General features: G+C 38.6%; 1 protein-coding gene across 1 annotated transcript in view; it reads right to left on the bottom strand.

Annotated features, from left to right (window-relative positions):
* Positions 1-22,551, bottom strand: part of nos1 (nitric oxide synthase 1 (neuronal)) — a 41,495-nt gene that overhangs the window by 3,136 nt on the left and 15,808 nt on the right. The window contains exons 5-28 of the mRNA XM_005928872.3: positions 20,700-20,845; positions 20,237-20,399; positions 19,955-20,046; positions 17,819-17,960; positions 17,579-17,718; positions 16,394-16,568; positions 15,684-15,785; positions 15,119-15,313; positions 14,951-15,036; positions 14,324-14,468; positions 13,317-13,421; positions 13,173-13,231; positions 12,950-13,066; positions 11,112-11,286; positions 10,314-10,452; positions 8,849-8,927; positions 8,443-8,636; positions 7,523-7,692; positions 5,859-6,069; positions 4,783-4,870; positions 2,690-2,811; positions 2,345-2,493; positions 1,674-1,868; positions 835-953 (exon numbers count right to left, since the gene is read on the bottom strand). Of these exons, the coding sequence (XP_005928934.1) occupies positions 835-953; positions 1,674-1,868; positions 2,345-2,493; positions 2,690-2,811; positions 4,783-4,870; positions 5,859-6,069; positions 7,523-7,692; positions 8,443-8,636; positions 8,849-8,927; positions 10,314-10,452; positions 11,112-11,286; positions 12,950-13,066; positions 13,173-13,231; positions 13,317-13,421; positions 14,324-14,468; positions 14,951-15,036; positions 15,119-15,313; positions 15,684-15,785; positions 16,394-16,568; positions 17,579-17,718; positions 17,819-17,960; positions 19,955-20,046; positions 20,237-20,399; positions 20,700-20,845 (3,308 nt within the window). The remainder of the gene's footprint in view (positions 1-834; positions 954-1,673; positions 1,869-2,344; positions 2,494-2,689; positions 2,812-4,782; positions 4,871-5,858; positions 6,070-7,522; positions 7,693-8,442; positions 8,637-8,848; positions 8,928-10,313; positions 10,453-11,111; positions 11,287-12,949; positions 13,067-13,172; positions 13,232-13,316; positions 13,422-14,323; positions 14,469-14,950; positions 15,037-15,118; positions 15,314-15,683; positions 15,786-16,393; positions 16,569-17,578; positions 17,719-17,818; positions 17,961-19,954; positions 20,047-20,236; positions 20,400-20,699; positions 20,846-22,551) is intronic.

Raw genomic sequence — 22,551 nt, 5'->3', positions numbered from 1 at the left:
GACAGACAGAAAGAGCAACAGGGACATGGAAATAGAGATGTTACAGTCATTACTCATCCAGCAAGCAGGGGCTTTGATGGCCGAATGTGAAATTCAAGTGACAATCCACACAGGAACCATCGTCTGTGATGCATTTTGTTGGTGGTTAATGAGCCATAGTGGCTATGTAGGGCCCTTGTTTTGCTCTTATGGCGAGGGTATATGAAGTGTCTAATCTTGAATATGCACAAATAACGCTGGAAACAAAAACAGAAATGGAGCAGAGCCACTCGCTTTCACTCTAATCCTGTTAGTTTAAATGCTCTTCTCCACAGGTTTCTATGGTTACCTGCTCTGTTTTCATCTGAAGCTAGTGATGACAACACATTGTTGTCGCCAGCAACTACAGGTTGCAGATTGAAGTTGACTTACAAATGTTTCTGAGATAAAGCTGCTCTTGTAGTTGCAATATTGACATAAATATGAATGGGCTTTTCCACAGTGGTAATTGGTCCTGATTTTACTGTACGGATGTGAATGAGTGAATGATCAATAGAAAAATAGTTGATATGAATCCTTTTCTGTTTTTTTTATTTGTTTGTTTTTTTGATAATGTTATACATTTTCTAAATTTTCTTAATATTAAATAAAGAACTGATTTTCACAAAGCCTTTCCTCATGATTAATTAGAAGTTAGCATGAATTCACAGTGAATCATCAGTCATTTATTTTACCCATGAAAAATATTTTACCAAAGAAAAGATTCTTCTGACTTTTACTGACATTTCAGAACAGTTTTGTAACATACTAAATATGAAAAGAAACAAAAAAATACTGGAAATGTAGAACACTTACTCATCTGAGTCTTTTTTGCTCTCCTCAATGTAGGCTATGGACTCTGAACGAATACGGTTGGTGACCTCGTAGGTGCGCAGGGTGACACCAAAGATGTCCTCGTGATAGCGATTCTCATCCTAACGACAACAGATTGGTAGCAAGACAAAGCTGAGTAACTGTTTACCAGATATGTGTGTGTGTTTGGTAGCATAATAATACATTTTCTTCAGCAGGCTGTAGATATACCTTTTAAAATGGGATTCTATGGGAAATGACCATGAAAAAGGCTAGCCAAAGACGCTGGCTACCATGATGTCATCCATCGATTTCTGAAGTCATGTTTTGAAATATAAAGATGAGTAATTTGAAGCCAGGTGTGACGAGAGATGGGCGGGTCTGAATGTGAAACTGCATACACACTGGTTAATCACTTGTCAATCACAGGTCATTAGCCAATGGGCAAACATCAGATAACCCTTCTTTCTGATCATAGTATGACCAATATTGACAAAATGGACCTGCAGTGGCAAAAACACCAGAGTGAGCCAAAAAACATGGTAACATATGGTTACACTTTAGAGCCAAAATGCTAAAAAAAAAAAAGGTAAGGTTTCAAAACAGGACCTCACATACCAGTGGGTGATCGGGCTTATGTCCATATACAGTCCTTAAACAACATTACCTTTGCAATGATGGATAGCATCTTACATTTAGTATTTTCACAGCTGATCAGGTATTTTAACTAACTCTAGAATCTCCCTTAAATTAAGTTTACTTCATGGTTCAGTAAGGTAGAATGGAGTATGAACGTGAACATAACAGGGATGATATTGCAGAGAGAACTCCGCCACTCTTACCCGAAGCTTACTGATAAAGAAGCCAGCATCCTCCAGGCTCATGTTGCCCTGCTGCTTGATGATTTGCTGGACAGTCTTGAGAACATCTCCTGCCATTGTCACATCCCCACACACGTAGATGTGTCCACCCTCCTGCCTCAGGCACTGGTACACCGTCTCTGACAGATGCTCGCGCAGTACATCCTGTACATATTTCTGACAGAGAGGCAGTGAAGAAATGATGAGTGTGCATGGAGAAGTGAAGCGTGAAAATAGCAGAAAAGGAAACAATGAGAAAAACTGAGTCAGGACACTACACACAAAGTAAAATTTGCAAACTGCCACCTAAAGACTGATATGCGCAGGAACAAAGCAACCTCAGAGTAAGAAAAATTATGCTCTGTGGATTTTGTTCTTCTTTTCAAATCCGTGTATTGACTGTCACTGCTAAAAGTAACAGAACTGTAAACAAAGCAAGAATCAATCACAACAACAAAGGAAGCATTGAGCATAAAGAGGACAAAGACAAATGTATATATGAAAATGTATCAGCAGAATGACATTGGTAAGTAAAAATACACTATATCTACAGAAGTATTTATCCAGCCATCTCAAATTTGTGAATTTATTTCTACCTAAACAAGCCAGAGACAGATGTTACAAGCGACTTCCTTCGTGTTTAGTGCTTGTACCTTTGGTTTGCCAGGCTCTCTGGAATAGGCTGTGTAGAGCTCCTTAAACACCCCTTTATTCTTGGCCTGTATGGTCTCCTCCTTGTAGATGTGGTCCATCTCAGACTGCCGACAACCAAACACCAGTATCATTGGGCAGGATTTCATCCCTTGAAGATAAGAGGTAAGAGTTACTTTGTTGCTCTGGATGGAAATGCAGAAGTGATATCCAGAGTACAAGTGTCAAAATTACATTATCACTTTAATTTGAAGAATAAATCTATAAGCACTGAAAATACATTGCAAAGTCTTTTTATAAGTTGGTCAAAAGTAACTCTATGGATTGAGGGAGAAGAAAATTCCAACCGTTTTGTTCAAGGTCATATAGTCTTTGTTGCCAGAAGCTTCTGAATGGGGCAATCCCTGTTCCTGGACCCACAAGGATGCAAGGTGCTTGGTTGTTCTTGGGAAGCTGGAATGATGGTGCACTAAAATAATGCCACACACACAAACAACATCCAACAAATTACCATGGAGCCTATAAAATGTAATAAAGGAATAATAGAGTATTTTAATAATAAAAATAATGGATTGCATTTATATAGCGCTTTTCAAGATCCTCAAAGCACTTTACAATTCCACTATTCATTCACTCTCACATTCACACACTGGTGGAGGCAAGCTACAGTTGTAGCCACAGCTGCCATATCGTGCCATTGGCCCCTCTGGCCATGGCGCAGAGGTGAAGTGTCTTGCCCAAGGACACAACAAACGAGACTGTCTGAGCCGGGGCTCGAACCGGTAACCTTCCGATTACAAGACTGCCAACTCTTGAGCCACGGTTGGGGGACATCAAGCTATATGGGTAAGTATAGCTTGATGTCAAGATTCCCCTAATCACAAAGCAATGGTTCTGTCCTGACATTTGTATGGAATCATTCTGGAGACGATGTCTTATCCGTGTTATTGGTTTTGAACATACCACAGCAAAATTAAATAAAGCTCGACCCACGACTGTTGACGCTTGGAAAATCTTCTCATCCAGAGTTATCTCCTGGAAGAGGCAATAATTGGTTTTAACTTTGTGTTCTTGTGTCTTTTCTTTGCTGTCCCTATGCCTTGTTTGCTAATGTTTGCTTTGCTACTGCAGTTTACAGTTGTGCTGTATATGTCTGTACCCCCCCCCCCCCCCCCCCCCCCCAACCCCGTTCTAAATCAATAAAATGTTGATCACAAAAAAGATTCCCCTAATCCTTTCATTGCCTCTAAAACTCACTAATTGGCACATTTAGTTTGTTTATTCACTGTAAACTTATAAATTTTACAAAGAACACTCCTGGTAAGATAAAAATGAGTTGTTTTACATAAAAAGATAAAAGGTACTAATTAGAGAACTTTAACAGCAAATATTTCGGTTATTTTTATTTCCACTTTTAGTCTTAAGGAGTGAATTGATAATCATATTAGCTCTATATCATGCACGCAGACAAGAGAGTGGTACCTATCTTGGCAAATCAGCTTACTTTGTCAAACATCACCTTTTCACGTGTCATGAAATGTTTCCAAGGAACCAGACTTTCTTGTATTTTTTAATGTGGCCTTGAACAACAGTTCTCCAGGATTTCTAAAGGTCTTTTAAAGCTTTTCTTTAAACACTGGCTGCCTAAAATTGTACCTTTGTACCAAAAAGATGATTCTCAAAGGGCTCCTAGACAAAAAATTGGCATATTTCTGCAGGAAATAGTGTGTGTCCATAAACATTTAGCGGAAGTAGAGGACAGAAGAAGATCAAAATCTCATAAAGAGTATTTATAAGAAATAAGAAATGCAATAAGAAATGCATTTCAGCCAGTGTTGTTGGGGATCTTGTAAAAATTAATGGAATTATAAATGTAGAAATGTACTGTGAGATTTACCATCTGGAAAAATGTCTGGATCTATTGTCATGCTGAAAAATGAAGCTGTTACCAATCAAGCGAACTGTCAATGCAGTAAAAACACACCTGGATAGAAAAAACACTCAAAACACACCACCAGTCATGGACCGGCCTCCGCAAAGAACGAACCTCAACATTCTTGAAGCAGTGCGGGATCATCTTGACAGACATTATCACAAAAAGTGGGTAACATCCAAATACGAGCTTTGAATGTCCTTCAAGAAGTCAGCGGAACTATTCCCGAAGAATATTTGAAGAAATGACAAGAAGGCTTACTTAAAAAAAGACTTACCAAATACTGACTTTTAAGCTCTTTAGAATTGTACCTGATATACCAGCTTTTATACTGTTTGCCTGTGTATGTTTGCATGCTTCAGTAAATTGCTGCACCTACTTCCCATTCTCTTAGAAAATATAACAAAATAAAGGGTTGGCTAAAGACTTTTGCAAATTAGATTATAGATTAGATTAGATTAGATTGCATTGCCTTAAAATTTCTTGTAAAAACACTTTGATATTTACCCTCGGACAAAGCACGGCACCATCTCCCCCTTCTCTATCCTGTTAAGCCACGATGAACACACTCCATGATGGATTGGTCCCTCTCCATCTGAAAGAGATGATTACCGAGCAAGCACTTTACCTTTTTCTCTCCCCTCTGCCTCCCACTCTTTTTAAGCGTACAAACTAACAGGAAAAGAGTGGTCCTAACATGTGTTCAAGGCTATAGCCATCTTCCCCTCTTCCTCACGCTCTTCCTCTAAAGGGAAATTACAGTAATTCAGCTGTTGCTTATACAATCATAGTAATATGTTCACATAAGTGCACATTACAGGTGGGAGAAGATAGCAGTTAAAAGGTATAGTAATGCTTACTGACTACTTTACAGGCTGAGATTATATACTGCCACAGTGGTGCTAAAAACAACACTTAAATCGTGCCCTAAATAATGCCTCATGCCTAAATGATGCAGTGAAGTAGACTGAAGTATACTGTTTGTGCTTGTGGCCATATTTATAAACAGAATATGTAAAGTCTTTCTCCCAGTGCGTGTTTCTGGTTTTTACAGTTTTGTTTTGGCTGCCTTGTAAAGCAGACTTACATTCTAAGATAACTTCCAATCATTTCTCTTGTAGCTTCAGAAGGTTTTCAGAGAGTCTGACTCATTTTTCTTTTTTAATCCTTGCAGTAGCCTTGAAGGAGCTATGGCACTGTGCCTTTTATCCATGGCAAAGACTTGACTTAACCGAAATATATACCAGGCCTGCACTGGTTTGAGAAATGTCTAGTATGTCTAGTACTTTAAAATACATGATCACTGAAAAAGATGTTTAAATATCAGACTACTTTCTAGTTAAATGAAGAAAAAATAAACCAATAACTGCAATATATTAATTACCCTGATATCTGTATAATTTGCATTCTTGACATGTTGATAAAACCCACATGCATAATACTTCAGACTATCAAAAGTCTTCTGAGTAGACTAAAATTAACCTCTCCAGGCAGCTGAGAAGACCTAAGCATCTGAAGCTACGCCTACACAGCTTTTAAATTCTTGGACAGGAATTAGAGCAGTTCAAGTACCAGGGCCTTACCTCTGGCGCGATAGGAGACCACAGCCACTGTGAGATGGATCTCCCCTGGGTGCAGGTCTGGAGAGGAGCTGATAGAATAGTAGCGAGGCTGCAGAAGAGGCAGCTGGGTTAGCAGCAAAGTGGAGGGCATCTGGATAGAAGGAAACTCTTCTAGCACCTCCACCAGTGTGGGATTGTTGTACCACTTCCACTCCTCATACTCCTGCAATCCCTGGAGTGTCACAGAGAAAGACAATGTGGTACAAAGGTATCGGCTGACATTTCTTTGATATAGTTTTAGTCATGGTAAGTTATTGAATTATTGTCGTTCAGACTAAGAAATCAATGCAACTCCCACAGCAACTGAAAAGAAGAGGATAGTTTCCTATTTTGGATCTGTAAACATTTCTCACTCAGGAGCAGGAGGCAGCCACAAGCAGAGCTATTCGCCATTCACTGCCCAACTGTTTCTGTGTGTCATCGCTGACATTTTGATGTGAGGAAAGTAGAGCACTGCCATCAGGCTAAAAAACCGTTGATATGTTACCAACTTTTGCTTTGTTCTCAAGCTGCTAATGAGCGACAAAATGCCCATTGAGAACCCACTGGTGTGGTCCACAATATGAGCTTAAAAGACAGTTTGAAGCACCTAATGCATAATTAGCAAAACTCTAACACCATAAGCACTTTGGGGCCTGGGCTTTTTAACCTTGATAAACAGAAGGGGGCATAGGACTGTACAGATATAAGAAGCTGATAGATTTGTTTAATTAACTTTTTTAAAGAAGAGAATAAGCCAGACGTGGCAACATGTTTGCTTTGTATTGCTAGGAAAAACAAGAAGAGAAATGTTAAAAAACAAAACAATTATTCCTGTAAGGAATGAACTTGAGATTTAACTCATTAAAACATGTTCTGCAGTGCTGTTTCTACTGTACAATTTCTTCTTTCTGAATTCAGAAGCCTACCATCTTTCCCTCTTGCTTGGTGACAATAATTCTGTGTATGAGCATATGAGTCACTGCTTGGCCTCATCCAGCCTTTTCCACACATTGACAAAAATGGAGAGTGAATAGTGGGAGGCACTGCAAGGGGGGATGGCTCTGGGTTAGAACGATCAACGGCTTTAATTTGGCGCCAGCTAACTCCTACTGTACGTACTCTTGGTGCAAAGAGCACCAAATCAGCTATGAGACACATAAAACTATCTGCCATATTCTCTTATTTTGAAACACAGAGAATGTGTTGGTTACTGTTGAAGCTTAAGCACATGGTGACTTTTTATAGAACAGTTCTTGGAAAAGTGATCTAAAAATACGCATACATTTTCATCTCAGATTGGAAATGGGAGAACATATCTTTGGATACAGCCCACATGCACACATCGGAAATCCCTTATGTGTTTGGTCACAAAACAAGTTCAAGCACTCAGCGCTGCTGCAGCTCAGCCATTTGAAAGGTCAGTGTAAATCAAAGTAAATATGCATTTACACGTGAAACACTTTTCAGATGAAAACACTTGGTCTCATATTTGTACGTTTTATCAAAATCGTAAACTAAGGTTCAGTTAGTTTGTCTAATGGATTCTTCTGGTGTCCAACTTTGGGTTCCTTGAAAAGCGCTATATAAATGCAATCCATTATTATTATTATTAAATGGTAACATTGAAAACTAAGTGAATTTACCTTACTGAGGATCTCTAGTTTCTTTCTTTGTTTGTCATTGGTTGCTAGAGCAGCAAACTGCTGGAGCAGCACAGGGCTCGGTGGAGTCGTGATATCCATGAAATACTGGAAAGCCTGGTAGATGGTGCAGGGAGGGATACGGGTCTCATTTGTCCAGTTACTGATTACACCTGCAGAAAATTATAAAGTTAAAGTTGAGTTAATTCATATGATGTACTAGTTTTTTATATGTGTAAGATGAAAGAAAAAAAATGAGGTAACAAACTATAAGAGCAGTCTGTGTGTGTGCAGTTTTTTTGCTGGCTTGTTTTTTGGGAGGTTTTTGCTGCAAAAGCTCTTAGCAATGCTGTTTCCCTGCTACTTGATCTAATGCTAGACAATGTGGAATTTGTTGACTGAAAATGAACTAGCTTGAGAATCAGTATCAAACCAGTCCAAAGATCAGAGCCATTTCTCTGTGTGATAAGCATTTGCTAACACGTTATACACAACACCCTTGGATATGTTGTCTAGTTGTCTGTAATTAGCAAAGTACAACCAAAATGCAAGCAGCAGTATGGAACATGTGATCCTCGAATTGAAAGAAAATTAGATACAGTGAGAGTTGTTAACAACAAGGGCTTGAATTGTGGAGATGAATTTTGAATAAGCACTAATCCTGTGTTTAGCAAATGTCTTGCATCACAGTCACAGAGAAAATCACAGTTAAGTCACCCGGTGTCACCACAACTGTTTGCCAATATGCAGTTCACTGAAAAATTTCTGGGCATGGATATCCTGCTAAAGTGTGACTTCATGATGTCTGCTGTGACTTCTTATTTACATTTGGATTTTGACAACCTGCCCAGATTTTAAAATGCCATTCTCGTGATTGCATGCCTACTGTTTTCGCAAAGTAGCATGACTTTGCTAATACCCACCTAGGGCAGTGTTTCTCTCCTCCAAGAACTCCACTTTGACGATTTGATTGACAGGTGGAGCATCCTCCAGTTTTTCTATGAGAGCTGTTACCAGGTCCTCATGGTTGCCAGGGAAGATGCCCAGATGGTCGCCAGGCTTGTAGCGCAGGCTGTCGTGGTTGTTTGTGTGTAACCGCACAAATATGGTGGAGCGACTATGAAAGGGATCAGAGATTTAGGAAATAACATTGCACCATTTTCAGTCTGTTCCATTTAGTTAAAATGTCACTGTAAACAATGAATGAGTTGGACACCAGAAGAATCCATTAGACGAACTGAACGTTAGTTTACAATTTTGATAAAACGTACAAATATGCGACAAAGTGTTTTCGTCTGAAAAGTGTTTCATGTGTAAATGCATACTTACTTTGATTTTGGACTTTGTAAATTTTGAGATTCAAGCATCTTTGCTCCATAAACTTTCTTCTTGTGAATGCTGTGTAATGCTGTTGGCAGACACAAATAATACATGATTTATGGACTGATTAATAGACATGTTCTTCTTGGAAAAAAAATACTTCTTTGATTTCTTTCTGGGAGACACCGATAAGAAGTTTTATGTACAGACACGCAAGTGTCTGTATATAAAGGGTAAAGGTAAGGGTACATAAAGGGTTTTAGCCCAGCCCTATATCCACAGGCACTCCCATGTCTGTACATATAGTTCAGAGAGTCAGGATCCAATCTTAACATAATGGCATAATGTAAACAACTGTCACATTATGAGATTCAAGCATCTTTGCTCCATAAACTTTCTTCTTGTGAATGCTGTATAATGCTGTTAGCAGACATAAATAATACATTATTTATGGATTGATCAACAGACCTGTTCTTCTTGGAAAAAAATACTTCTTTGATTTCTTTCTGGGAGAGATTGATAAGAAGCTTTATGTACAGATACTCCCGTATCTGTACACAAAGGGTAAAGGAAAGGGCACAAAAAGGGTATCAGCCCAGCCCTATATAGTTCAGAGAGTCAGGATCCAAACTTAACATAATGGCATAATGTAAACAACTCTCTACTTTGGCAAAGACAATGCAATGATTTTGTAGCAAAGTTGCTGCACAGACATATTATGCTGAATACTATGTATTCATGGATAAATACATGGATTCTTTTTCAAATATTATTATATTCCACAGCACTAATAAACCAAATCAAAATACATAAAAAATTCTAACTGAAGAACTTCAAAAAAATCATATCATTAACAAACATTAACATCATTAATAACATCAAAGACACATCTTGCCAAATTGTGTAAAATTGTTGTAATATCAAAAAAAGAATCAGAACAAATTTATTGATATTTCTCACTTTATACTGAAATATTTGCCATTTCACTTCAGATCCCAACCTTTTAATCTCTCTCAACAAGGAAGGGAATATCCTCTGATATCCTCTGACCAAGCCATAAGTCCTGGAATGCTACCCTTTGGTCCCAGGGCTAAATGAGCAGACTAGTCAATGGGTCCCAGTCTGCCCACCCCCAAGCTTACGTCACAATCTGTGTCAGTTTGAAGGTGCTGAAGTACCAAATTAATTTATGGAAATTAAGTAACAGAGCCACTTCAAATCTGGTCCAGTACTTTGAACTCGAGACCTCTAGGGAAAAGTTCTCAAAATCCTATTATAATCTCATTTTGATTTTCTCACACCAGTGCCACAAATCTCAGCTTCAGGTCACGTAAAGGCTGAGTGACTCATCTTTATCAATAACCGTACTACCACACTGCTGATCAATTACAGGTATTTTGTACAGATGAACTTTCCCCTTTAATATTAAGTTGCCACAAGCATTTTGTAACTAAGTACCAAGAGGAACTTTCACCTTCTGTGAGGGCTGGGGCCTCGGCCGTGTAAGTCAAGCGGAACTTGCTCTTCTTCCAGCTGCGATCATTGCTGATCAAGGAGTCATTGGCCTTCTCAATGTTCACGTCATCACCAACACAGAATACATCGCAGGCAGCCTTCACGAGCAGCCAAAGAGAAGATAAACAAAAGAGTTGGGAACCCTCCAAGATTATACGTGTCATCGCAATGTCGAGGTCATATATAAGCACAATATTTTAAATGCTAGCTTGACTGTTGCAGCGGTTTTAAAGGAGTGGGAAGACAGTTTGATCTGATCTGTTGCACTGTTTGTAGAAATAAAAATTCACTAGCTGGGCCCACGTCCTCATTTTAGGTTTGACAGCGTTTTAGTGGGTAAAGGTGAATGCTTTGACATGAATTGAGCTTCGGGTTTGGGGAAGGCCTCAAAGGGGACTGGCGATGGCTCCCGGGCCTGGCAGATCCCCATGCACTAAATAGAAATGAAGAAGTTAAAGAATTGAGAACAAGGACGGAGGGAGGGTGGGGCACGTAAACGAGAATGAACAGCTTGCAGAAGTGGGGGACACCTGGAATGAGTGTGTTTGGAGGTGTGGTCCCGCTCCTGAAATTCATAATACATAATCTCCAAGAAAAAAAAAACAACAGAAAGAGGATTGTACTGGGATGAACAGCTACTTGACAAGTAACTAACATATCGGTCTTGAGATAAAGCTTAACTCTAGGTTCATAATGTACACTTTCCAAATACACCACCTTTAACCACGCCCAAAGGGTCTCAGCCCAGGAAACCAACCTTAAAAACTTTCTTGGCCCATGTTCTGAATGACTCCTCCTGGCCACACAGCTCATCTCCCTCTCCCATGCGTAGGATGCGCTCACCCCCCAGCTCTTCAAACAGTGTGTCCACAGCGTGGGCAAAGGCGCAGAAGTGTGGGTAGGCCCTGGAGCCAAGGCCAAACACCGAGAACCTAAACAGAGACACACATATATGAAGAAAACACAGAGACTGAGAGACAGGTAGTGTTAAAAAACAAAACAAAAAAAAAAACAAGAAATAAAACACAAACATACACAACTGCAAACCACCACCACTGTGTCCATGTTAGAAACTTGCCCTTTCCTTCCTCTCAGAATATGTCAAACAGTTGAAAACAGCTGATGTATTTATAAATACGTGTCCTGTCTGAGTTTAGATGGACATAAACATGAAACAGATCACTTTGTTTTTTGAAGGCAGACAACATCTCTTTCCACTTTTTTGCCGTGAGGAAGTCAGCTCACATCTGATCCAAGTTTGAGCAAAATCTCTGTTGTCTTTTCTTCCTTAGCTGATCAGCAAACTGTCAGCTGCAATAAGATTTTTATCCGAAAGGAGTTTTATAGCCATCCTCATGTGGAGTATGCACTGAGGAAACGCTACAAGGAAAACCCTCCATTTAGACATAAATGGAGGAAGAACTCAACTTAATTCAGTTCAATTTTATTTTATATATATATAGTGCCAAATCAAAACAACAGTTGCCTCAAGGCGCTTATATTGTAAGGTAAAGACCCTACAATACAAAGAAAACAGACCCCAACAGTCATATGACCCCCTGTGAGCAAGCACTGCTGACAGTGGGAAGGAAAAGCTCCCTTTTAACAGGAAGAAACCTCCTGCTCCTCCATGTTTACATCTGAGCTCATTCTAAATAATTTATATTATATTTAACCTAAAGTAATCCATCATATTCCACAATATGAGATGTTTAGTTGGTGTCTTGTGAGAGCAACGTAGCTCTAAAACATAGCTTTTCATAAGCTCCATATAACAGACCTGCACCTTTATTTTTTTTAATAAAAAGTATTTTACAGTGTATTACACAGTTAACTGAATATCTACTGGGGGTTTTAATATATTGATTAAAAAAATTAAGTTGTGTATTATCAAAACAGCTCACTAAACTTTGTGCATTCAGACAACCACATGATTTTTTATACATGTTAATCTGATATTGCTGGTGGACCCATTCAGCTTGCTAATTTTATTAAACCAGGCATGGTGACAGTTGACATCATTTATCTCCATTAAAGGGTTTCCTTGCTAACTTGCTAAAGGAGCTATTCATTTCTTTACACTGCAGTCTAATTCCCTACCACCAGTACTGATTGGACCAAGTTCAAAAGTAATACATTACTGTAATCAATTTATTTAATGTGTTACATTACATTGTTTTAGTAATGCAATAATGTAACACATTACTGTAATAAATTCAGTAATCACATTACAGTTACAATTATGCTGCTACCTGCATTACAAAGGCTCTACTGTTATCTGCACAAGAGGTGAACAGAAAGAACTAAAACTAATCAAACATTCAAAGATTTTTTACTGATTAGATGATAAATGCATATTTATGTATTATGTATCCCATTTGATGTTTCAAAGTGAATGTGCCTGGATATTAAGCCAACATTTAACCATTCTTTTTGCAGCATTTCATTGACTATGAGCATAGCATGTGCCTATCCTATTTAGCATAAGCATTTTTTGTAGTTTTCCTTCCAGATTTCCTTGCTTTCCTGTTTGATAATTTAGGGATAGATTTGCACATAAACACCTGTTATGTTTGTTTAGTTTGCTTTGTTTACCTGACATTAGCAAGTGGTCCGGTGCTCTCAAAGTTAATTTTGGTTTCTGGTTCATCGCTGGATGACTTCCGAGTGTCAGAGTAAGAGGAAACACTGTTAAAACGGACCTTGTAGCTCCTAGAGAATAAGAAAAAAGCAGAGGCACGCACAGGCTTTTAACTCAAGAGACAAAAAATAATTACTTAAGTAAACATTAAAAGCTGGATTGAGATATCAAACTCACTTCCTATCTTCTGTGTTTGTTGTTGGGTGGCACATTTCCATTAAGGCGGCTCCAAATTTCTACAGCAAAAAAGAGCAAACACATACAATTAGAAGTGTCTGCTGAGCTCTTAATAACTGACAAGTATTAAGTATTCATAAATACCTCTCCATTCTCAGGTGGGTCACCATTCCCAAATGTGCTGGTCACCACTAAAACCAGTGTTTCATGCTCCAGGTCCACAACATCATATTCATCCATAGACATAACCTGCAGGAAAAAAAAGAGCGTTGTACTGATGGAAGCTTAGCGACTTACATGGTGTAGTGTTTATCTCACTCTTGTTTCCTAGACACAGACTCCAAATGACAGCTGACTTGAGCGTGTAAATTAAGGCTGAACACATAGCCGCTGGCAGAGGAGGAGGTTGTAATGACCACTCTGTCCTCGCCTCTAACGAGATGATAATATGCTGCTGCCACACATTGAGCATCCATGATGCATACCACTCAGCATGATGGTGTTTGTCTGCCACAGGCCGCACTTGCATTTCACATGCATATACGCCTCAAAGACACACAACCAAAGGCGTGAAGAGAAAGAAGCCTTTAGCCCCACAACAACCAAGATTCCCCCTAAGCGTTTGCATCTGCCCTGCGATCCATCAGCACACGCCCACTCACAGTGACACACACATGCACAAATCTTCATGCATGAATCTCCTTGTGTGATTGATCACACTGGGAAAACAGGAAGAGCAAATAAAGATAGGACCGGGAGGAAAAATCCCATAGTGTGTGTTTGAGAGAAGCTTCTTTCTCTTGTTTCTGTTTGGTTTTTGTATACAGATTTGCACACCCAGCGGCACTGAAGGATTTTGTCTTAAAACTACTACCCTGTTCTATGCTTTAGTGGATAAATCTTGCCTCCAACCTGCGGCACTTTACTGCATGAGACAAGAGGAAAATGTAACAAAAGATTGGCTTTTCTTTCTTCAGACCTTTTGTCATCTATACTCAGCTGGCATCTGCTCAGCTTTATCAACCAGAGAGTGGGGTTCGGGGGAGGGGTGTCTTTCCGTTCCTCCTTTTTCAATTAGATATTAGAGCAGCGATACATAAGCTAGTTCTCAACCTTTGGAAATGATGATGCAAGGTGGGAGCAAGGGGTACCTTTGCGTCAAAGGCGTGCTTGAAGATTTCACAGAGCGTTTTGGCATAATCTTGCGACTTGCCCGTCTCTGTAGCAAACAGTATAGTGGCTTTAACCCTCTTGGCCATAGCTTGGCCCATGAGTTTCGCTGAAAACTTCACAGCCCTGCAGAGGTGAAGAGAAAGACAATGCAAATGAGATGCAGCAAAGATGAAGACCAACTGAATAATAGAAAGAAAAAAAAGTTTCTTATTGAGCCTCTGAAATTAGTAATAGGCTGGTTCACTGTAGCAGACAGCTACGGATGGATGACAGTTGTGATTACCTAGCTTGTCATCTCCTCAAGGCAATTATAATAATAGCAGAACACGCGCACAAGTGCATGTATACACAAACAAAACACTGACAAAATTCTGATTACTCCTTAAGGGGTTGATTGGATGAATTTCACTGCTGAGCACGCCAGCGTCTTTGTCATGTGTCTAACTTTTGTTTGCAAAGTGAATACCTGCTTAGCCTTAAATTAACAAATACAAATCATTTGTGATCTTTCACATTTAGAGTTGCAATTTAGCTTTGACTCTTACAGTGCAAAGACAAAAAAAGGGAAAAGAAATGAATGATTAAGTAAAACCAAGCACACTTACTTGGCAAGCTTCTTGAATCCAATGGCTCTTTTCTTTGTGGGTGTCCCATTGACCCCTTTCCACACGTGGGTATTCCATGGATCAGGCTTTTGCATAGGAGAAGAAAAATCAGGTGATCTTAAATCAAAGAGATCTCAAGGTGTGTGGTATGTGGAATGATTTACTCACCTGGTACTCAAAAGAAGGGCTGAGGCGGTAGTTAAGCATTTCTTGATGGAAAACTGGCGTGATGCTTCCTGACATCGGAGGCACAATCCACACCCAGTCCCCAGGACAGCCGCCTCGCACCCGAAACTCATTCTCCATGTGCTTCATGAAGGACTCTGTGGCTGAATGATGGTCTACTATGGTCACTTTGCATGTCTAAGAATAGGTAGCATAGATGGATGGATATGAATTATGTCACAACCAAATAAGTGTTTTATTATTATTCATGGGTGCATTAAAATGGATACACTGAATGCTTACAATGGTCAAGTGCTATTAACAAACAAACAGCTGCACATCTTGTAATAAACCAGTGGAGTATCAAGCTATAATTTGATCACAAATATCTAGTCATTTTGACACCAACAAATTGTTATAAACATGGCTTAACACACTTCACCACGGAATTTGCTCAGCAGTAGCCACTTTGAGTCCAAGATAACTGTAGGCGCTGTTGTTCCAAGGAGCTGTCTAAAAACTTTAAGAAGTTAAAAATCTACTTACTTCAAATCACAGATTTCAATACCTGGTAGCTGTGAAGGACAGCAATATTGATCTCCACGAGTGCCTGATCTTTCCAAAGGGAGGATGTCTTTCTGGTGTCTAAGGCCATTTTGTTTGCCACCTCCTATATAATACAGAAAAAAAAATGCCTGACATACCTGAGACTGAAAATTTTAGTGACATAAACTTTAGCATTTCATTTCTGTGTAGAGTTGCTGTGCTGTGGTCATGCTGTACTGAAGCAAATGGCCCTCGTCATCACTGCAAGCACAGACAAATCCAAAGCTGGCACCCATGTGCCCTGAAGTGCTCTTCATAATTGGACGACTCTGACTGAAATTTTCTTCACTTGTCAGAATAATGTGATACATGCAAAAATAGCAAACACTCTGGTCTCCTAATTATATGCTATGTCACATATATATTTATACTGCATGCCCTAAAATAATTTGAAGATCTGATTGTTAAATATTACAAAATAGGTTACAATTAAATTTGCCCATCTATAGAAAAATATATTGGTAAACATATTAAAGTATAAAGTACCAAAGTTTTCTTTTATATTAAAGGATTTGCAACAAAACATGGAGGAAGAAGAACTGCATTCTGACAGGCTCATTTAGTGACACAATACATGCTTTCTTCTCTGCACATGGCTTCAGTCAATCTGTGCCTGAAATTCTTTTCTCTTCTTCCAATGGAACATGACTGTATTTTGGCACAACACTGTACCTCCAGAATGTTGTAGCGTGAGCTGTCACAGAAGTCTCTCACACCAATCTCTGTGCCCATGTACCAGCCACTGAAGGGGCAGCCCGTGAACTCCAGACCGCCAATTTCCAGCAGCATGTTGGAAACCGCCGGGAGGCCGTACCACTTCAGACCCAGATCTTTAAACCACTCATACCTGAGCAAACAGGGACATGATAGCTAAGGGCTGCTATTTCACATAATTCTACTCATTATAATCCCTACTGAATTTAGGATATTGTCCATTGCTTCATTAGTGATGTGAATGGTCTCTAAAATCCTCAAGAGCGCGAGTAATTACTCCTGAGACACATAATTTAAAAAGGAACGACAGCCAAAACAAGCATTAACACAAAGAAATCTACTGTCAGTGCTGGACAGAGCAAGCTGGACCTCTATCTACCTCCCACCACTCATTCCCTGCAATCTCTAAGGGGATTGATAACACTGCTCTCAGTGCATTATTTCCAGAGCTGGGTCTAATCTTGTGTAATGATGAGACACCGTTGGTGGTCCTGGCCTGTGCCAAGCTGCTGCCAGGCTCAAGGCCAGCTGATGCAGGGTATGGAGCAAGAGATGCCAATTTTAGGGGAGTCTAACAGTGAGAATTGTGCATCAAGGGATTCTGAAATATTCTCGGTAGCATGCAGTGATGCACTGATAACCTGTTGTATAGCTTTTTGAAGGTGTGAAAACTTCTGTAGATGTAATATCTAATTCTTCACTGTGATTGCACATATTATAGGACTGCAGCAGCTTAACACTTTAAATATCAATGGCTTTTATGGCATGTGTACAGTGGCTATTGTTGAAAAAGTTTTCTTAAAAGTAATAGAACACATAAGAATAAAAAACAGGGGGAAAGTTAAAATTTCACTAACAAGCCCCATGGTTACCACAAAAGCTGGCATAGCAACAGATAAAGCACAGGCAGCAGTGTTTTCTTGGAATAATCAGCACAGTTGGAAACTGACGATAACCCAATCATAGTTCTTGGCTTAAAAGCACCCTATTGTTTTAGAAGTATTGTTAAAAGATGTTGAGTGGGTGGATCTTTTAATGCAGCCCCCTCTCTTCTTATTTTTGCTAGATTCTGTATGTTTTTTCTTTCTTTTTCTTTCTTTTCTTTTCTTTTTTTGCATTTTCAAGATGAAAGACATAACTCACTTTGGATGTGTGATTGGCACCTCAAGAATGAGGTCTTCAGGGATCTCAAACAGCTCAGGGTCATTCCCATTGGCTTGCAGCAGAAGGGGCAGAACATCAAAACGACCCTTTGGAGCTTTCCATCCAAGCTGCATGCAAATCTAATGACCAAACACTACATGTAAGTTTCAAACAAATAGGATAATAAAAGAAAAAAAAACATTACTTTACTCATTTAATAGCACAACTCCTCATGTGTACCTCTGTGAATTCAACATTAGCAGGATCTCCCAGGATCCGTCCATCAGGCTGTTTGTAGCCAGCATAGCGAATCAGCTGACTGTTCCACACTCGAAAATCATGTTTGCCATCTGTCCTCTGAGGAAATATGGTGATAGCTGACCTGCAAAAAACAAACAGAATAAGCTAATAAAAACATGTTATTAATATACAATATAGGCACAACATTTTTTTTTATTATTCAATGGTTCTGTCCATATTGAAGTCAAGGGGAAAAAGTTCCAAATATATTAATATTTGGAAATTTCTCAACATTTTCAACATTCCTAACAGATGGTTAGCACTGTGTCAGTAATCAACTTGAAGGAAATGAATTTCAACATCTCAAAAGACTCAGAGAAGTGCCAAAGCTTAGCTACCTTTGGCCTGCTCCACATGATACTGTTACCGTTTAATACTGTGACTGGGTCAAAGTGTTAATACTACTAAGCTGGTTGTAAGTCGTGTGGGGGGAGAATACTAAGCAGCTGGTGTCAATCTGTGCCAGTTGTGTTAATAATCATCATCTGTACAACATTAAGCCTTGTACAGCCTTGTAAGGTGTCAGCTGTATTGTTAAAGTAACATATAGAAACAAAATATTATTATCTCCCAGTGACCCCAATGTTTTACTTGTTCATTTTTCAAGTTTAGCTGCCTACCTGACTTCTTTTAACAGGAGTTGCTTTATTGTTGAAAAAGAGGTGATATAAATTAAATAATCAGGAGTAAATTCTGCATTCTTGAGATTTTGCTTCCTCTGTCACCTCAGTCTTCCACCTTGTTTGTTTTGTTGACTTGGATAATGATTTCTATTGCTTTTTTGCCGTACAACTGGGTGTGTTGTCCAGGACAGAAACCTGATTTATTTATTGATTTTACCATCTGTACACCTTTGTTCCAGTCTTGGTCTAATCAAAGGATGCAATCATTAAATAATAATCAGTAATATAAAGTCTGCATTTTTAATTTCCAATTACTTTAATTATATAAAGTGTAGAACTAAATAAAGCCAAGAGTTGTATAAGAAAACTTAACATACATGTGCTAATTTTACAGTATATGACAATGTTTTCCTGTGTTAAGTAATTTTGGCACAGATCCATTTGACATCTGCATTTCATAAGTAATGATATATTTCAAAATGATCTTTTTCTTTATAAAGTTATCACTATTATGTAAAGGAGTTATTACAGTTATTAATAAGTATTTCTAAACAGCTCATAAGTTCCTTACTAATGAATAATTGACAGGTTTAAGGCCAGTAATTAAAATGTGTGAGCTCTCTTCCTCTTCTAATATTGAAAGGATTAATAAATAGTTTATGACTATATAGAGTTTTTAGAAAAATGGTAGATATTCAGAAACATGAAATGTTTTGTTTATTTGCAACCTTTTTAAACCTTGTTACCTTGTACAGTGCTACTTTTTATATAATATTATCAGTATGTAGACCAAGAGTATCATACAAGAGCACAGTATTTTTTATAAAAATAAAATAAGATACTATTATATGATAATTTTTTTGGAGTTATTTAGAACCAAGTTATTTTTTTCAATTCACCATATGATAATTATATTCCTATTTCTGAATCTGTGGCCATTTATATTAAAGCCAGCCATCCAGAGAGCTGTGGACTGGATATTATATTGGCTCTTTTCAGCATGCATATCTGAGTTGACTTCCCTAGGCCAGGCTAAGTGTAGTAATGAGTCAGAAGCTATCCATCATCCAAGAAGTAAATGTGAGGTGTCACATGTGATTAGGACTTGGCAGAAAGTGAGTGAGGCTTTGCAGGTCTGACAAATGACTGCTTGTTAGTAAGGTCTGGCACTTTACCAACAGGGCAATGATTGGTGCTGAGATGCTGACAAATAGATAGACAGGCTGCAGATAGTGTCAGATACAGCGTTAAGAGAGAATACTGACAGATGGGACAGTGGGTCAAGTTAGGGTAGTCAGAGAAAGAGTGGCGTGATGGGGGCTACACATGGAGAGAGGAACAAGTGCAGTGGAAGGAATACATGGCGAGCAGTACCAAATCAAAGAAAAGACAATAAAGGAAAAGAAGGCTTGAGAAAAGAGCTGAGCACTTTGCACTATATGTATGTGTTTACCTCAGATTCCCTTTGTTGGTGGCGTACTTAATGTGGTTACAAATGTAGTTGTACATTCCATGGGCTGTTGTGCAGTCTCTGGCATCAAAAACCTGAAAAGCAAATATAAAAACAAGAAGTCTGAAGTATTATGAGTGCATAATAGGAAAACATCTAAATGTTGGCAGAGATGTATCCATCTATATAACTGTCTACATTAATTGACAAGCTGTCAGAAAAAAAACATTAACAGCACAAATCTTAGACAACAGCATTCATGGATTTCAGGCATTCTGAAATTACCTGTAGTTTGGACCACTGAATCCTTCCCACACATCTGGCAGCATTTCTCCAGGCATGCTTGGCTCCATAAATCAGTTCAGTATCTTTGAGTTGATAAGTTCCTGAAGCTTCTATCTCCTTGGTCACCTCCTCCAGCCTGTCCACATGGGCTTTAGATCCATACCTGTTGACAGGACAGGGTATCATAAAATAAAAGATCAGGTACATATCTTCTTTTGGCCTAATGATGTGTCTCTGTCTAGGTTTCAGTCAGTCCTGTATGGAATTACTCTGTTCTGCATATTGTTTTGACTAGAATAAAGAATACACTGTATAGTACTATAAGAATAAAAAAACACAAATAACCTAAACAGCACAACATCATAAGAAATTGCTATTATTTCTCCTGTTTCACAGAATTTTGTTTGCGTTGGTACATGCTCTGAGACTTAATCTCTGTCTAGGTATCACACAGGTTGCTTGCCTTTTGATAGAGGTATAGTACTGGTCTATGAAATCGGTGGCCAGTGGAAGAAGCTCTTCTTTAGTTCGGACTTCATCTGGTTTGCGGATGTGCTGGTTGGGCATCACCACAGAGCCAAGGCACACATTTTCGGAACAGATTGGCATCTGAAAAGAAAAGTAACATGCACAGATTAGAGAGGGATTTAGATGAATGTATTATTATTTTTAATTTAACCTCCTTTAATTTGTCAACATACAAAGCATGAGTGTGGAGAGAATAACAACTGGCTTCATTTTATGGTTTTGTATATCAATATATCTTACTTTCCAAAACTGATAAACAAGAACCTAGCTTTTAATGGCTTAAATCATCTTGATTGTGTGCATAACCAGGTGGTTATTTTCTTTTACTTCTTATCTTTCACTCTCCTCGAAACATTCCGCTCACTCGCAAAACATGTTCAGCATCGATCTTTGTTTTGTGTTTGTATACAAACTAAGAACATCATTAAAAGGCAGAATTTTGTGTTACTTGATATGAAACAGAACTAAAGGACTGTAATTTTGCATGCACATTTAAAATTCTTTTCTTGGTCTTTTAACTTTGGCTTTGTGTAAAACAGTCGTAATTTCAGTTATAAGAACTCAAGACAGTAACACCATAAAACATGCTAATTCTGTTGACAGGCACATTTACCTCAAAACTTTCTTACCAATAATTGCCATTAGATTGTAGTTATTGTTTTAATTATTATTAAGACCTACTCCTAACCTTTTAATATACAAAGCAACATGGCTTTGGTAAATTACATCCACTCACCAGGTATTTGTTAAATCATGGTTATGATCATATTCTACTTGATTCAAATAAAGATAATTTCTTCACAATTCCTGGACACTTAATGCATAGAAAGATTGTAACTGTTACATTTCTTTCACAATATCACTCACACATGGCTGGCACGCATGTTAATGAATGAGTAAGTCGGTGAGTCATAGATTGGTATCGTTCCACTAAGCTGAGACAGGAAGACAGAATAAGGAGGAAAGATTAAAAAAAAGAACGAAAGACAGTGAAACAGGCAGATGCAAGGAGAAAATTGCTCATAGCAACCTTGTTTGGTAACTTTAATGTGATTAAAGTTGAAGTCAGCTGTCACTTTGGTTTGCCGTCACCAGCTTAGAGAGAAAACGAATGAGTGAGCAAAAGCTCACGACAGAAATGATAGCACAGGAGTGCAGTTGAAGAGGAAATTTGACAGTGACCCTTGCAGTGCTAAAATTGGCTTGTTACACTGAGCCACCCACTTACACTATCCAAACACTCAGACATGCACCAACAGTGTGCCCCCCAAAAACTTTGACCCTTCCAACTAACCCAAGACGTCACTCAGCAAGAGCAGAAAAAGGAAAAAAAAAATTCTGTTGAACTGCACAAACAACATCACAGTAAATCAAGAAAAGGGAAAATGTGAAAAGGAGTTGAGAGAGAAACTCAGGAAGAGCTATAAAAAAAGCAAAGTACGTATAATTATAAGGAGGTTGAAGAAAAGATAATTAACAAAACAAAAAGACAACAGAAATAAGACTAAAAAACAAAAAAAGGTGGTGGTTAAAGTACGATGATGGATGTGGAAGGTAAGAGGAGAATAAGAAAACTGATGATTAAAACACAGAATGTTAAAAATAAAACAAAGGAATCACTTGTGCTCCAGCACGTCCGCTCCTCATCCTGCTTTAGGCATTCATGCCAGCCAGCTGTCCTTTTCGAAAAAGACGGATCATCCACGAATACAGCAGAGTCTGTGATATACAATAAATCTGAAAATGCTATTACAGACCATTCATTGGGATGCATGTGACAGCCTGTT

The sequence above is a fragment of the Haplochromis burtoni genome, unplaced genomic scaffold (genome assembly GCF_018398535.1).
Source record: "Haplochromis burtoni strain Fernald_Lab_line unplaced genomic scaffold, NCSU_Asbu1 Contig_111, whole genome shotgun sequence".
Lineage (NCBI taxonomy): Eukaryota > Metazoa > Chordata > Actinopteri > Cichliformes > Cichlidae > Haplochromis > Haplochromis burtoni.
This window is presented reverse-complemented; position numbering and strand designations above follow the sequence as displayed.